At 39.6% G+C, this 17572-nt stretch overlaps 1 protein-coding gene across 2 annotated transcripts in view; it reads right to left on the bottom strand.

Moving 5' to 3' along the window:
• Positions 1–17572, bottom strand: part of ttc28 (tetratricopeptide repeat domain 28) — a 124099-nt gene that overhangs the window by 99326 nt on the left and 7201 nt on the right. For both annotated transcript variants that reach the window (XM_042509420.2, XM_088070674.1), the window contains exon 2: positions 16452–16808. In XM_042509420.2, coding sequence (XP_042365354.2) covers positions 16452–16808 — 357 coding nt within the window. The remainder of the gene's footprint in view (positions 1–16451; positions 16809–17572) is intronic.

Here is a 17572-nt window from a genome sequence, read left to right as displayed (position 1 = left end):
GGTAACAGATCCAAAAGCTTTTGACATTGATCTCCCCCCGGAGTGAATCGGGTGAGAGCAGGAAGGATGGAGGGGGAGGAGGGGCGTAACACCTCTGCACCGCCGGCAGTATTGAACAGTGATAAACGAATAGAACAATAAACCCCTCAGGTGAGAAATTCAAGGTCCAATATGTTCAACCGATCTGACAGTGAAGACAGACAGAAGAAAAGACGCCTCAGGAAATCAGATTTTAAAGAACATGTATCTCACATGTTTACATGATGTTAGAAAAAGTTGAATTTTTGTGTTAGTCTGACTAAAACTGGACTTTAAAATACACGTGAACATGTTCCTTTGACTGAAATTTGACTAAATAGAAATTTCTCGAAATCTGACTAACACACTCAGATAATTCGAGTCGAGCTATTCCGTCATGTAAACACCTCAGTCGGACTTTAACTGGACTCTGCTTTCTGCGCGTGCTCCCGGTTATTCTTTCCTCAGTCTACAGCTGCTGCTAGAGGCTGCAAACATCCTCTCACTTATAATTATAGTCTACTAATGTATGAAAAACTTGTCACGGTGTGAACAGTGGTTAAAGCAGCTCACAGAAAACAATGCGTCAGAGCTTTGTCGCCCCTGTTTTTGCCTGACAAGGCGTCAATGCACAAACCTGCTATTAATAAATATCCCATTGAGAGGCTCTCCCTGCAGCCTGCTCTTTATTGTAATGAAAAAGTTGCCCAGCAGCCGACAATAAACACGGTGCAGACGCCACTATGTATCACTGATGAACAAGGAAATACAGCGAGTGCTGCTGGACGGAGCCGCGAGTGAGAACAACCCCGTCCACATGTGAGAGGAACGTCTGCAGCAGAAACACTAAACTGATCTAGGCCACTTCCAGACGACAACAACTCTTCTAAAAATGGAAAAGTCTGTCCACATTCATATAATAACATTGTAAGAACAATCCTCATGTACCCGGATCTAAAAAACAAACAAACCGAAAACAGCGTAGTATGCATGCCAGGCCAGTAGTTGGCGGAGTAATTTATAAAATTACCCCAAAGAAGACCACCAAGTGCCTGCACATGAAGGTGTTATTCTTATTCTACTGAGCGGTGAGTATAAACACACAAGAAGACTATGGAGAACGCGTGTATGAGAACCAACAGCGTTATTAAACAGAGCGCACCGTGACGTCACCGTTCTCACAGGATTCGTGCATTGTTTACACCGTGATAGAAGCCGTGGGCGTGAAGAAAAAAAACACAACAAAAGTTTGATGTTTGATGCAAGAACCATTGCCGTGTGTGTGTGTGTGTGTGTGTGTGTGTGAATGTCAGATGATAATTGTCTTTAAATGTTTGTGTCATTATGCACCACAGGTCATCCTGGAGTCAACAGCATCGGTGTTATTGTCCTGCATAGATTATATTGATTCCATGCACAACACACACACACACACACACACACACACTTGACAATGATCACAGAGCTATTAAGAGGTGAAAATCATTTTAAAATAACAACGTGACACTTCCCAGGCTTGTGTGTGTCCAAGAGAAAATAAATCACAGCATGTTGTCAACGTAGATAATAAGAGAGGTCAGTTTGTGTGTGTGTGTGTGTGTGTGTGTGTGTGTGTGTGTGTGTGTGTGTGTACATATTTCCACGCTACACTTCCTCGTCAAACTAACAGCTAATTTGTGGTGTCTGTGCCTCGTGGCAAGGTTGTATTAGATTGTGCATATTGTGCTCTTTAACACACTCAGGTAACCTGGGCTCTGTGAAACCGTATCACAGACGTGTGCTGGTGTTGGTGGAGCGCTGCACACTGAGGCTGCTCCGGTCCCTCGGGACACTGGTGAAGGTCATATTTAAGCAGCTGACATAACACTCCTCCTCCTCTTCCTCCTCTGGATATAACAGGAGCAGAGTGTCGCAAAGGAGAAGGTGCTGATAGCATGTTGGAGAAATTCACACCTTTGGCAGGAAGGTTGTTATTCTGCAATTATCAGATTACTGAGAATACAAATCAGTCTTTTTATAACACTAGAGGGCTGCAACTGTTTTTGAAATGATTAGTCTGTTGATTCATTTTTCAATTAAGTCAACTCTTGTTTTCAGTCCGTACCCCAAAAGATATTCAGTTTATTAATTTACTGTCACAAAAGACAAGTTAATGCAGTGAATCCTTGAAACTGAAAAGCTCAAGAATTGTTGTTGTTTTTGTCTGAAAAATGACTTGACTGATTGTCAGATATGTTGTTGATAAATGGCGAATTAATTAATTGAACCAAAGATAATCAGTTTTTTTAGAGGGGAAATATCAAGAAGAAAATAGAAAACTCTGTTCATAGTTATTACAATTATATATCTAAAACTGTGTTGCAGCAAAAATGTATTATTAAATATTATTATATATGTGCATTTTTTTCTTCTTTTTTTAAAAAAAAGGTTTCTCTTTTTTCACTCCTTTTTTGCGCTCATTTTCAGGTAATTTTCTAGTATTTTTTTATTTTTCGGCCATGTCTTGTTAAGTTGCTCAGTCCCCCCTCCCGTCCCCTTTTTGAGATTTTAAAGATTATTAAGTATGCCTATGGTCAAAAAAAGAGAGATAGATGTACAGAAAAAATATTTCTAATTCACTTAATTCTATATTTAAAATTACAAAAAAAGATTCTTGATTATTTTGTAGCACTTTCTTTAAGCCATTTTCTTGTTTATTTTTTTCCAGTTTGATTTTTTTAGTTTTTGTGCTTATTTTCTTTAACTTTTTACTAATTTCTTGCTAATTTATGGGCCATTTTCTTACCCTCTTCCCATGATTTTGAAAGAAATCAAGCCAATTTACTCTGGTTCCAAAAGAGTTAACTTCCATTGCGCTCTTCTATTTTAACTACAACAAAAAAAAAACATTAAAAAAGACACACAAAAAAAAGCTCTTTTCTATCAAAGTCCACCAGTGTGTAGAGACCCAGTGCACACTCCCCTCACCATTAAAACCAAACACAATTACTGGCTCATCTGTTTGGCAGGACCTCAGTAGCTCTGTGCCAGGCTGCAGGCACGCCAGCTTCACCGGCATATGTGCCACCAACTGTCTGTCTGAGCTCCGAGGTCCGAGCATCCACACAGAGAATCAATAATACCAAAAAGAAAAGCTGATCTAGGCTACATGTTGATTCTTCATCTTCTTAACGGGGAAATGTTGGAGCCACAAGACGCCGGCTTCAAAGGATTAATGTATGCAGGACTCAGCACTTCCACCATCAGATAGGGTTCATTCTCCCTTGTATGTTCCAGCTTATCTTTAACCCAAAAATGAAATTACATATTCATGGTTTTAAGTGAAACTCTTCAAAAGCTGCATGTGCTTTTTTTTCCCCCCTCACTGCGGGGAGAATAATCAGAATAAAATAAGTAATCAAATATGCAGCTTTTACATGTTCAGGTCTCCTCCACAGACTGGGATCATCGCGTACACTGATTACAGAGAATTCACTGGGGAAGATGTCCTTTGTATTATTACATCTGCATGATTATTTTGATTTTACTTCTTTATATTAGGCTTTATTTACCCATCTAGTTGTTTAACGGCACCAGATGAAAAAACAGTGGGGACAGAACCAGTTGTGTTGTTATTAAACGCTGGCTGACAGCTAGAAGGCACCAGGCGCATCCACATGCGACGCGCACGGGTGGCGTCACTTGAGAATGTAACAGCGTCAGGTAATAACTCTAACAATGTAATACAAGGAGTGCAAGTGTGCTTATCAGGCGTGTGGGTCCTACAAACATCTGACTTTTGACTCTGGAGATCACTTCCAATGGAGATGTGTCTGGGTTTTTTTTTTTTTCATCGAGACGGTCCACGTTGGTTGCCATGTGCTGTTGTGTAAACATAATGACATACTGCGTCATCCGAACACGTTGACATCACAGCAACGGCATCCTGGAGTGTAAACAGCTGACACAGAAAGATACGTTATAAGTAGACACAGAAGGTCACTGAAATAGCAACACCATATGATGAGCTGGGATGAGAACATTTTGATTTGACAGAGGCGGTTACAGTAACTTTGACCTTTGAACTATGACCACTAAAATCGAATCAGCTCATCATCTATTCCAAGTGAATGTCTGTATGAAATTTGAACAAATTCCCTCAAGCTGTTTTTGAGAGATTGAGCTCACAAGAATAGGTCGGACATATGGACATACGGAAGAACGGACAGTCCTGAAACATAATGCTCACAGCCTCGATTATCGTCTGCACATAGGCATTAAAATTATATAAGAAAATTTTCTTGAATGAATTTCTTTTTAAGTCAAAGATGCAAGTAAAAAAATACCAAGCCCAAACATAAAATCACCAGTTTTTAAAACAATCTGTAAAATCAGCAAATTAAGTCGCTGAAACTTTTCTTGACTTAATTCACAACTGATACAATTAAGCACTTTAAATTAGCTACTCTTATGATACTTCTTTATACATATAGCTTCTGATGCTCATGGGTATTGTAGTATTTAAAGCCTTCACCAAACTGACTGACAAAACACAAACAAAGGTGAAATTATTAAATCTGGGGGCAATAACATGAACGGTTATCTTTGTTACATTATCAAGGAGGGTCTGTGTGTTTCTACATTACACTGAGGATGTCATTCACAGACAAAAAAGTTAAATGGTAACAAAGAACAGAGAAAAACATGAGACAAAAGACAACCAAGAACCATCTCCCCCGGGAAGCAACTAGCAGCCCGCAATCTACAATTTCAAATTTCATGTTTCAAGTGATTTCCTCTTCTAAGACCCTGTCAAAAAACACACACACACACACACACACACACACACACACACACATTCACGCATGCACACACGCGCACACACACACAGTCATCTGAGCTCCTAAACCCTGAGAACAATTTAACAAAAGCAAAAAGATAATCCATAATTTGAACCATTGTTGCCATGGTGACGGGCCCCATACACACACACACACACGTCTGTGTGACATGAACCACCGCAACAAGTCAGTTCAGTGCAGGGCAACATGAAGGGGCATCATCGCTGACATGAAAGGGTTTAGGCGAGCATGGTGGGAGGAAGAAGGAGAAAACATGGATGTAAAGATAGTATGGCTTGCAGCATTAAAAAAAAAAAAGATGAAAAAGACGATCAATTATAACTTGACCTAGAAAACCTAAAACCAACTCAATCATCATCCAAAGTTTCTCAGTTTTGCCCCTAACACAACACGATGGTGACTCATCCCTCCGTCTAGTAAAATAAAATTCCTCCTTAAAGGATAAGGTTGTGAATTTTTCTGATAGTCGACAAATCCCATAAAAAATAACATAAAAAAACCAAAAACAATGTACATCACTACAGGGTTTTATGCCTTTGTGCTCAAGTCAAGTTGCGCTTACAGTTTACATCAATGTCTGTGCAAACATGGATGCTTCACTCACAGAATATTCTTGAGTTATGGCCCTAAACATGTCACCATGACCTTGACCTTTGACCTTTAACCATCAGATTCTATTCAGTTCATCCTAAAGTCCAAGTGGAAGTTTGCGCCAAATTTAAGGAAACTCAAGGCCATCTTCAGATATTGCATACACAAAAATGAGACAGATGCAAGGTCATGGTGAACTTCCAACACCAAATTCTAATCAGCTCACCAAATCAGCGCCTCCCTCAAGCCCGAGGGAACCATTTCTTACCGACACGCGCATAGCCATAGCATCATGTGACCTAGAAAAAACAAAATTAAATTAAAAAAAAAGTGTTTCCATTGTAGTTTTGTGAAAAACTGCTTTTTCAAATTGCCTGAAATACCACTTCATGCGAGCATAAAAACTTTTTTTTGTGATAAATGGGAGTGTTTTTTAAATTGACATGTTTCCATTAGCGATTTTTTATATTCGCAATTTCAATTTGCACAATTTGAGGGTTAATGGAAACCCGCCTACTGTAATCTTGACCTTTGATCACCAAAATGTCATCAGTTTATCCTTGAGTCTACTCAAACATTTGTGCCAAATTTGAAAAAAAAACCCTCAGGGATTTCTTGAGATGTTGCATTCACAAGAATATAAAAGACAAGGTCACAGGGACCTTGGCTTTTGACCTATGACCACCAAAATATAAAAAGCTCATCATTGAGTCAAAGTGGATGTTTGTGTCAAATTTGAAGTTTGGAGGTTAAAAAAATGTGTCAGACGGATGGCCTCAGCTATTACCGGTGCAGAGGCAAAAAAATAAAATAAAATAAAGGTTTTAACAAAATGTTAATTTTAAAGAAAAGTATGTGTCATATTTTGCTACTTAGGCCGAAGCCCCAGCATTACTAAATAACACACTGTATCTTGACCCAAAAGGTGGTACGCAGGGGTCTGCGGTTATATTTAGTCAACAAAATCACTTGATTATGGTTCGGAAAAGTTTGCGTTTTAATGAGCTCTTAATCAGTGTGAATGACCATCATCCTACGTGGAAACATTGTTTTCCAAAATTAGAATGAAATAACTGTCCAATAATCTAATCTTGGTATTTTTTAGCACCATCATAATGAGATGAAGAGTCCAGATGATGAGTAACATTTACTGATTGTTCTACTTTTTAATCATTTTAAGTGTACCTCATAAATAAGGAGTCCGGATATGAACCCTGCTTGTATTACACACACACTCCCCCATCGCATTCACAAAAAAGAGCTGTCTTTGAAGCTCAAACACAACCACGCCCGCCTCCACAGACATCACAGGAGTCGCAAATATGTGATTGTTCATTAACCTCAACCCCCTGTCTGTAAATAGAAACACACACCCCGTTATTAGTGAGTCAGTCTCCCTGCTGTTTGTCTCGCCTCTCTTCTTTCTGTTTTTCTTTGCAGCTCCATTACTCAGAGGTGGCTCCTTTCCAAATGTTAAAAAAGTAACCAGGAAATCCCAAGATCCATGACAAGGGCATGACAAATCCAAAAGCAAAGCATGAATTTGCAGAATATACAGTCATGTGGGTCGAATAGTATCAATGAAAAGAAAACTTAAGGGAAACTCTGGTTTATAACAAATTGGGCTCCATATTTCTATGTGTTCGCCTCCTCAGTTACGTTAATATTTTTGCAACAAATGAATAAAGAATAAGCTTGTTGAGTTCAGTGATTTAAACAAATAATAGCCCAGGCTATGAATTGAAGTTTTACAGGATAAATTTAAATAACTTTTCACTTTGTATTTGAATATTTTTTCCTAAAAGCTGTCTGACTGCTTGTTTCTTGCCTTTTCAGATTTTACTTCAAAGATATCAAAAGCTTCCAGAGAACAATGTTATCATAAACCAATAGAAATGACGGCCAAAACAGCCAGAATAAGAGCCAGTTTGTAAAAAACTGATTTAAAATTCAACCCTGAGCTGCTCTGCTGCGGTCAGTTGCTGCTAATACCGGGCGGAGAGTATGAGCCGAGACCTAAATCCTTATCCTGTGACATTCATTTTCACTCATTCACACTCTGATAGCAGTCACACACCACGCCACGTTCAAGTCACTCTTTCATTATCTCCCACTGCTGTTATCTTTGCAATTCTCTTTGCACAGACAGCCGAGGCACCCGGCTGTGAGCGAGAGAGATGAACGCAGAGGGAGGAGGATAAAGAACGAAAAAAAAAGACTCCAGTAGCTCAGGATGGTTGCTGAGACAGCAGACTCTGGCCCGAGTCTGAGCAGATGTCTTACAACGGTGTATGAACCGACGCTGAAAGCAGACAAGAAGGAGCGGATCTCCAGATTAATACCAGACAATTAGGCCCACTCCACTTGTAGGCAAAATCCAAACTCATTACGCTCTGCAGGCGGGAGTCTGGGCGTCAGGTACGCAGCGAGCAGCAGGTTGTTTGCTGCTGATGTGCACTTTTCTGCAAACATGTTATCACAGATGGGAAAGAGATTCATGTGCTGCTTCTGCTGCTAATGGGAGTGATAAGGAAAGGAAGGAGAGGCCACTTAAAGAGCGCTAACGGTCATTTACACTCTCAGAAGGTGACAGAGCGGCTGTTAAAGCACTGCGTCCTCTCCGAAGGAGTGTGCATGTTTGTGCACTACAGCCAGTGTTTGGTTTGTCCATTCTAGGCTACTGTAGAAAATGTTCAGACATTGTATTTTAAAATCTCAAAATAATGGGGTAACTTAAAAAAAATTAAATTAAAAAAACACATATCACTTGCATTCACTTCACCAAAGACTCATGTTTTATGTTGCAATAAATATTTCCAAAAAATAAAATTCCTAATGATCTTAACCCTTTAAAACCTGGACAAACTAGCTTGATTTCTTTCAAAAACATAGGAAAAAAGGTCATGAGCAACTTCACAAGAAAAAGTTACAAGAAAATTATTTGAAATTAGCACAATAAAAGAAATTCCCTGGAAAAAAAGTGCTAAAATACAAAAAAATATATAAATAATTATATTTTTTGTTTCTTTTTTTCTGTAGCCTACTTGTAAATATGTAATTAAAAATAAAGATTTGTTGACATTTTTCCTTAGTTATTTGATAATTTTGTGTTGATGGAGCGAGCAGCAGGTGGTTTACATGTTTTCACAGATGGGAAGGAGCTTCACCTGCTGCCTCTGCTGCTGATGGGAGCGATGAGGAGAGGAAGAAGCCACCTAAAGAGCGATAATGGTCATTTACACTTTCAGAAGGTGACTGTTAAAGCACGGCGTCGTATCTCTGAAGCAGTGTGTATCAGCGCGGGGAGGATTACAGGGACTGTGCATGTTTGTGAGCCTCATGTGACTGCGGGTCATGAGAGGGCCGCTGCAACAAAGGGAAAGTTGTGTTTGAGCTCCCTGATGTTCTGACCAGGCAGCTTCCCGACACGTCAGTGCTGCTCTCTAGTGGCAGCTGCAAAAAAAAAAACAAAAAAAAACAATGTTTCATCACATCCTTTAATTTTGACTCAGTTTAGCAGGTTGGGTTAAGCTCTTTTTGCATTTAAGGCTCCTGAAAATAAATATGCAATTTGGAGCAAATTCAAAGGTGCAATGCAACAAAAGTAAAGTCTGCACACTACAGGTACAGAGAGGAAACAGAGACTGAGTTCAGCCGGTCCAATTAATTAATTTCAACCGAGAATAAAAGGTGAGTCCAAATCCTGTTTTTGCTACTCCTCACTTTTAAGGTTTCAGTTTAATTTAATCATTAATATCTTTAAACATAACCTTTGTAGTGTCAAACTGTCAAAATCCACAGAGAAGAGAGTGGAGGAAACATTTTTAAGCGGTCATCAAGGTGTCTTTGACCCTTGTTGGCATCTTTCATTTTTTTTACATCCTGTGCTGCTTTTAGACGCCTTTCACAAGCGTCTAAGCAATATTTGAGCAAAGTGGAGTGATTTGTTTACAAAACATGGGGGAAGGTGATGAGAAAATTGGAAGAAATGTTCCACAAATTGTAATAAATTAGTAGATTTAGAAAAAAATAAAAATAAAATTTAAAAGCTAAGGAAAATTTTCTACAGAAAAAAATAACAAAACTAGGGAAAAACTATATATATGATCATAATGACATATTTAATGTTATGTTAAAAAAGCGGAAAGCATTTAAAAACATTTCATTTTTTTTTTCTATTTGTTTTTGGTATTTTTGTCTGTTTTGTTTTTATAAAATTAGCATAATTCTTTTAATTCTTTTAAACACCTTTTCCAAATCTTGTTTGCCTTTCTTTCTTTCTTTCTTTCTTTTTTATACTTTTTTTTCCAGGAAATTCTTGTACTTTTCACAAATCTCTGGCTTATTTTGGGGGTCATAACTTCTTTCCTTGCTCCTTGCCATGTTTTTGGAACAAATCAAGCCAATTTTCTCGGGTTTCAAAGGGTTAAAGTAGCACTGTGTGTTCAGTAATTGTTACAAGCCTCTGATTGGTGGGTTAAGAGCTGCTGACACTAAAAAGCAAATTCTCTATTTATCTATCACAAAATATCAGACGAGGAAAATGTGTTTGTCTCTTAATAATCCTGCAGTTTACGTGTATTTATTTATACGACTACTGCTACTCTGAAAAGTCTAATAACAGATTCTATGATATATTATTTGCTAGATTATATAAATATTTAAACACAGAAAACAGCCTTCACATGTTTAAGTTTCGCTGCTGAGGGGACCAAACGTAAAACCTTTAATTCCAGCTAATTGCTGTGTAACGCAGACAGTCTTTTAGTTAGCGCGCTGCAGATCAGCTGCAATTTGTCTGCAGACGAACACACAATTATACGTCTATCAACTATATACATGTGGTTTTCAATGGCACACGAATAATGGATGGATATTTACTTGCATTTAAATTGAGCATTTCCTTAAAGGAAGCCAACAACTGTTTATAAAATCAGCTCTGTTACTGTCTAAAAATAACTGTCTCCAAACTTTGTCTCCATTTTCATCATAGTTGGTACCAAATTAGATTCTGTCCTGGACACTTTTTGGTAAATTGTTGAAAAATTACCCTGAAATTACTGTGAAAGACCCTGAAATTAGGTTACCAAATGCAACAACAATTAGTTGAAATAATGCGTATGTAAAAATAATGAATTAAAATCTTAAAATAATAACTTAGTTTCTTAAAAAATGATGAAGTATCTCAAAATAATGACTTGACATCTAAAAATAAAGAATCGGTATCTCATAATAATGACTTAATACCTCATAATAATGACTTAATATCTCAAACTACTGACTTTAAATCTCAAAATAAAGAATTGGTATCTCAAAATAATGACTTAATATCTCATAATATTGATTTAGTACCTGAAAGTAATGATTTTACATCTTAAAAAATGACTTAGTACTTCGTATTTCATAATAATGACTTAGTACCTCCAAATAATTTGTTATTTACTCAAAGATGTATCTATCTCAAAATAATCGATTCTCTTTTTTGTCATCACTTTGGCAGAAATCAGCGTCCAAACCAATAAAACTTGTTACTTTCAATGACTCAGAAAGTAAATTGATAATTGAAATAGCAACAGATTGATTAACTGTAGATTGACTTATGAGTGAAATTAAAAATGGTTTCTTTGCAACATTTGTAGGCGCTTTAAAGAGCTCTGAGACTTGAGGTTTACACTCAGACTGTGATTTTATCGTCTCTGGACTAAAAATGTGAAAAAGGTGAAAGCGACAGAGAACTGAGTACAGAAAGTAACGAGAGTGGAGCACTTTGAGGTGAAATATCTGCCTGCTGGAGACTCTTTCTCTCTCCTCACACGCTCTGCAGTAAGTCCTGGATTACCCTCCTGACCCAGACCGAGTTCTCCATGACATTATCACAGACGCAGCACGAACGCAGCGGAGAACGCCACCATCACATCAACACGGGGTCAAGTCATGAGACCTGCGAGGAACCCAAACACAAGAGACGGACTCTTCTCTCAGATCAGATTATAACGTGCAGCTACACTCTGTCATGTGGGGAACCTCCGTCCCCAACGGGACATTTTAAGGTCCCCGAGTCCTGCTTAAAGAAACAGCGCTCTGTGCTTCCTCTGCACGTATGTCGGTAATATTTTTGCAGCGTGCGGTTTCAGAGTAGTTTCTTAATGACAGGGGAAGCCTGAGCCGACTCTGCGGCCTTCTGCGTAAACAGGCGTAGCTGGCTGCCATCTGGTTGGCCTCCACTTCAGAGCGGAGAGACCGTCCGCTGATGATCTGCACTGATTCCAGCTACACTTAACTCCCAGAGCAGAATATTTAGGAACACTTTAGGACGGTAACCTCGCTTACACCCACATGATTAAAAGGGTCGGTCCATTAAATTACAAAGAAACATATTTTCTCACTTACTTCTAAAGATGTTTGGCCAGACAGATTTTGTTTAGTTTGCGCTGGTTTTGATACGTCTGCCTCTACTGCAATGTAACTGAAAATTTGGTTTTGGTTTTGACAATAGGAATAGTTTACCCATTACTCTGGATAATCTACAGAACATATTTTCTTATAGGGACTATTTTTTCTGCAGTAAGTTGCAATATAAACTGGATTATCTTATCTCTATATAAATTACCACCTGCAGCTAACTCCTTTATCAGTTATTTATCAACTGGTGATTATTCTCTTTATCAATCTCTTGAGTCTTTGTCTTTAACCCTCTGAAACCTGGATCGACATCACTTTTCTTGTGCTGCATTCAGACGCGTTTCACAAGTGTTTAAATCTTTAAAACCTGAGAAAATTGGTTCGAAAACATGAGGAAAATGCAAAGACCAACTTTGTATAAAATGTTCAGCAAAATTTTGCAAAAAAAAAAAAAGAGTAAAAGGTGACAAGAAAATGTTCTTAGCTAGAAAATGAGCAATAAAGAGGAAAAATCAGTGTAAATTACTTATAATTATCATAATTATGTATTTAAAAAATGGTTACAGAAATATTTTTTGTTTTATTTTAGATTTTTTTTCAGGTAATGTCCATATTTTTCTTCTTTTACTTTTCTTTTTTGTCTTTTGTTAATTAAAGACAATTTTATTGTAACTTTTTGCTGATTTTGGGTTTATGTCTGTTAAGTTGCTCAATGTCTTTTTTGCATGTTTTTGAAAGAAATCAAGGCAGTTTGCTCAGGTTGCAAAGGGTTAAAACAGGGCAAGAAACAGTGGAAATTGTAAAAAAAAAAAAAAAAAAAAAGTAGAAAAGCAACATTGAAATGTTGCAGGACTCAAACAAATAACTGATTAGCAAAATATTGTTGATTCATTTTCCATTCATTAAATTGATTGATTGATTCAATTTAGAACCTGGACAGATAAGATCAGAACTTTTTACATGGCGAGATTTCACTAGAGGTAAGCAAGAAAATATGTGTTTATTATTATAATCATTTATTAGTTTTATCATCTGTGTGGTTTTTATTATTTTTTTTACCTCTTTCTTGAGGCAGTTTCCATGTCTTTTTTGGCATTTTTTTCTGTCTATCTCTACTTTTTCTTTTCTCTCTCTGTATCTGTCTTTTTGGGCTTATTTTCAATTAATTTTTCTGTAACTTTTTGTTACTAATTTCTAACAAATTTTTGAGCCATCTCTTGTTAGGTTGCTTGTCACCCTCCTCCCATAGTTTTCAAAGAAACCAAGCTGATTTTCTCTGGTTTCAAAGGGTTAATCCAAAACTCTTCCTGACCATAACCAAGTGGTATCAACCTAACCACACATTAACCACAGCATTGTTGACATGTTAAGTTTTAACGTATCTGCGACATCATCATGTACAAATTTCTAGAAATGTCTTCAAAGTTCTTGCTTAGGTTGTATTGTGAAGAACACTCCAAGCTTACACTGAAGTTTTGCAGCCGTACATCAGCCGCAGCGTCTCTTTCCTCTTTTCTGGGCCAAAAAGACGTCTTTATTTGCGAGATCAAAAAGTACAGCCGCCTGCGTGGAGAGGCAAAAGTTTCCCAGACCGCTATGAGCTTAAGGATCTGAATAAATGCACCTGTACGCTGAGAAAAAAAGCCTCTTTGAAAGCACCTAACAACTTCACAAAAAACACATGCAGAGAGCGAGCGCGCGGATGACAGCAAAAACATTCCTACACAAAACAGTCGGGTCTGCGGGAGAAAACAGACGAGTCAAAAGAAAAGGCTTTCGCTCCTGCAGCAGTTTTACTTGTGTGATGTGACTTCATTTGAATCACAAAGAAACAAAAAGGCTTTCGCGCTGAATGCACCAACAGAAAGAGATAAAGCTGCACAAAAACGACAAGAAAACAACATTAAAATGCAAAGGAGTTTTTGTTATTCTGTACGCCGCCGTTATCCAGATAAGCACACAAACATTTGCGACTTTTTGACCAGTTACACCCCTCTGTTCCCATGACCGAGCTGCCTTTCCCTCTGTGTGCGAGCGTGTGTGATACAGTGTGTGTTTGAGCCTGTTGTGCCAACAGAGAAGTCGACAGGGGCAGCGATGGGACAAACTGTGGGAGGCAAACAGAGGAGAATAAAAGCAAAGAGACGGGAGCGAAGCCGAGTGAGTGAAGAGCAGAAAGAGAGAACTCAAGCAGAAGTAAACGCCGCTCTCAGAGAGACTCTCTCTTATTGGTACTTCATTAGTCTTGACCTTGCATTTGACCCACGGCGAATGCAGGAGCAAGCCCATTGCTATGACACCGCCACCACACACACACACACACACACACACACACACACACACACACACACCCACACACACACACACACACACACACACACACACACACACACACACACACACACACACACACACACACACACACACACACACACACACACACACACACACACAGGAATGCTGCTTCTGTTATTGTCTTTAAGTGCCAAACTCAGGCCAAGGCCTCGCCAGGGTTTGAAAAACAAAATAACAGCCGTGCAAAGCTCTCTGGCTCACTCACACTCACTCACTCACACTCACACTCACACTCACACACACACACACACACTGCACACACACACACACACACACACACTGCACACACACACACACACACACACACACACAAAAACACCACTTCCGTCCATTCTCTCGCACAGAGAAAGGAAGTGGAGTCCGAGCTGGCCCGGCCCCAGCCGTCCAGACAGAGGTAGCCCTGGCAGTCTCCTGCCTGCGTGCCCCCTCCTCCTCCTCCTCCTCCCCCTCCTCCTCACTCTGAATGGCTTTAAAGACTCTCACCATCCGTCACTTCCTCACTGTGTTGGTAAAAAGTAAAAGAGCCACTTCAACAAGTGTAGAGAAGCACTTGATGCAGCATCTTGCGTGCTTTAAATGTGAAAAATAGCAGATTTTAAATGATTCTCTCGATATACATCGATGGAAAATAGAGCTATAAAAGCAGATCATGTAATGTCACAATATCACCGTGTTTTTATATATGAATACATCTAATTGAATACAGGCATACCGTACATCATGTTAGCTAGGCTGATAATCAAGGATCCTCCTTACTGAAGGTGAAGGAAATATTCAGATCGAATTTTACCTCTTATGTGAAGCATTTTACACTCTAATGCAGGTGAAGCTACGGCAGCTTTTTGGACTCCCTGGCCTTTGCTGCAATAGAAGGGCTGAAAGGAGATTTAAAGCTCGGGTAGATAGTTTAATTTTGGCATCACTGCGCAAAAATGTCACAATAAACTTTGAGCATGATGTATACTGCATTTATTTACTGTCAAAAGGTTGGCGTTCCCGAGTTCGGAAGTCGTTCTTCCGACTTTTTTGTGTTCATGATCTTTGAGGTCATAAAGTAGATCGGTTACATTTTAACGCGAAAAAAATGAATAAATAAAAATCGCTCCCTGAGGTTTTACAAAGTCAAAGTTCCTCCCACGCTGCCACTTTCTTTGCACTTTTTCAGAGATTCATTTTATAGACGATCACGCTGATAGAGATAATTGGCAAAATGCCAAATATTGGCCCCAATAATCAGCCAGGTCTATAATCTGTCGACCCCTAACAGATACAGATAATAGCGCACTCCCTAATTTTCACTTTGTTTATGACCCACAACACCACAGTTGGTCTTTGACTGACCAAACATGCTCTTATGTGCACAAACACCTGCATTCATGATGCTCAGCCAGACATTATCCAAACTCTCTTTTTCTCATCCCAGGAACAGCCGCGAGGACGACCTGGTTTTTTGCCACAGCCTCCTCAAAATGAATCAGTGCGGCTTTAAATCAACAAGCACAGGGTGACAAACTTCAACATATATCTGTCTATTGTCCAACACTACATCTGAACTTTATTATTTGCGTTCCTCTAATGATGCACGGCGACAAAAAGCACCAACGCATCACACAGTCTATCACCATCGCTGTCACCACACTGGATCTCCCAACAACTCCGTATTTACAGTCACATATCTCATTATGCAGTTATATATGTGCGTTTTGTCTTTTTCAAACATGTCAAACAAACAAAGAAAAAGACCATTCAGCATAAACTCAACATTATGCTATAAAAGCACAACATGTGGACTGCGGCGTCTCAAATAGCAGGTTTGTGTCCAGCTGCTGAACACCGGTAACAGTCTAAACTACAGAAAACAAGCTGTCTGACAACATCTGGGAGGGTAAGATGGGAAATAAAGACCTGTTTTGTTATTCTGAGCAGCCAATTTACGTCCGTCACAGTCTCACACATCCGACCGCAGGAAGAAAGCAGAGATTATATCCAGCAACAGGTGATCGAAGACGCTGACTCCAAAGAGGAAGAACGTATTGATTTAAGAGTTTATACTTCCGCTGCTTCGTATATATCATATAAATGCCATTACTGGGATGATTTTTGAGAGGCAGGCTCATACACTCATCTATCAAACATCCATCTAAGCCTCCACTTAATGGACACATCCACTCTCCATCCATCAGCCGCAGTATCTCCATCATTTCGAGAGCGTGATTGAGTGATGAGGGAGGTCGAAGCTCTTACCTTGGGCCATTTGGGGTTGATGAGACGTGCCTTGATTGCGTCGTCCAGAGCCGTGCTGTACTGGCCGAGGCGGAGATAGGCTGCCGAGCGGTTGCTGTACAGGATGCAGTTTTGTGGGTCGGCGGTGAGGGCCTCGCTGTAGAGACGCACGGCCAGAGCGTACTCCCCCTGCTGGCAGGCCTGGTTACTGCGGCGCACGCGCTCCAAGAACTCTGCTTTACTTAAACCAGAAGAGCTGGACGGTCGGTCCGACCTTCTCGTCGGCGGGGCCGGCGGGATCACAGGAGAGGACGAGGAGGAGGAGGAAGAGGGAGGGTTGGTGGTTCTGCTAGTGGAGCGAGAACCGAACAAAGAGAACTGAGGAGCAGAAAAAGGAGAGGAGATAAATGATTACATCTTGACAAATAAAGGCCCGTCTCAATTAGAGGCTCACTGGTTAGCATGCAGTTCATTTTTATGAAAAGTTCTTTGGATGTATAAAACGGGCTACCTGCAGGAGATAATGTTAGCTGCTTAAAATAAAAAAACTGACCACATTAGAAAAGGCTTTTTGTGCCAAGTGTTGTACAACTTTAGAAAGACAGAAATGAAATGTGCTTTTGGCTGCAGTTACATAAGTTAAAAAAAAAAACAGTGCGACACCGAAACTGCAGCAGCCTCATTTGCATGACATGATACTGTAGTTTCTGGCAAATGGGACACCAAACTGCTGCGTGCACTTTTTCTTTTCTGCTTGGTGGTGACGGCTCAAATTCCTCAGAGAGACAGAGAGAGAGAGAGAGAAGAAAATTCAGACGCAGACAGTCAGATGAGGCTTCTGTTCTTCTCATTCAAACTTTGTGTGAAATGTGCGCACTGAGGTTTGCTCTCTGCAGCTTTAACATGGAGACGCTGCCTCCCTCCCTGATCTGGTGTTTCCAAATTTGTCCTTTCACCAGCGCTTACACCAAGGCCTTCATTATCTCTCTCTGCTCCCCTCTCTCCTCCTCTCACACACACTTGAAAATATGCAGACTGGAGGGATTCCTAAAACTTGCATGCATCACCCCGACGGCTTTCAGAGGAGGCGAGGGGAGGCATGAAGCTGCACTCGATATGTTTCACCTAAAAAAAACTGCAAG

This window comes from Plectropomus leopardus, chromosome 20 (genome assembly GCF_026936395.1).
Source record: "Plectropomus leopardus strain MGB_pleo_1.0 chromosome 20, ASM2693639v1, whole genome shotgun sequence".
Lineage (NCBI taxonomy): Eukaryota > Metazoa > Chordata > Actinopteri > Perciformes > Serranidae > Plectropomus > Plectropomus leopardus.
The sequence above is the reverse complement of the archived record's forward strand: the minus strand, read 5'-3'. Positions and strand labels throughout refer to the sequence as shown.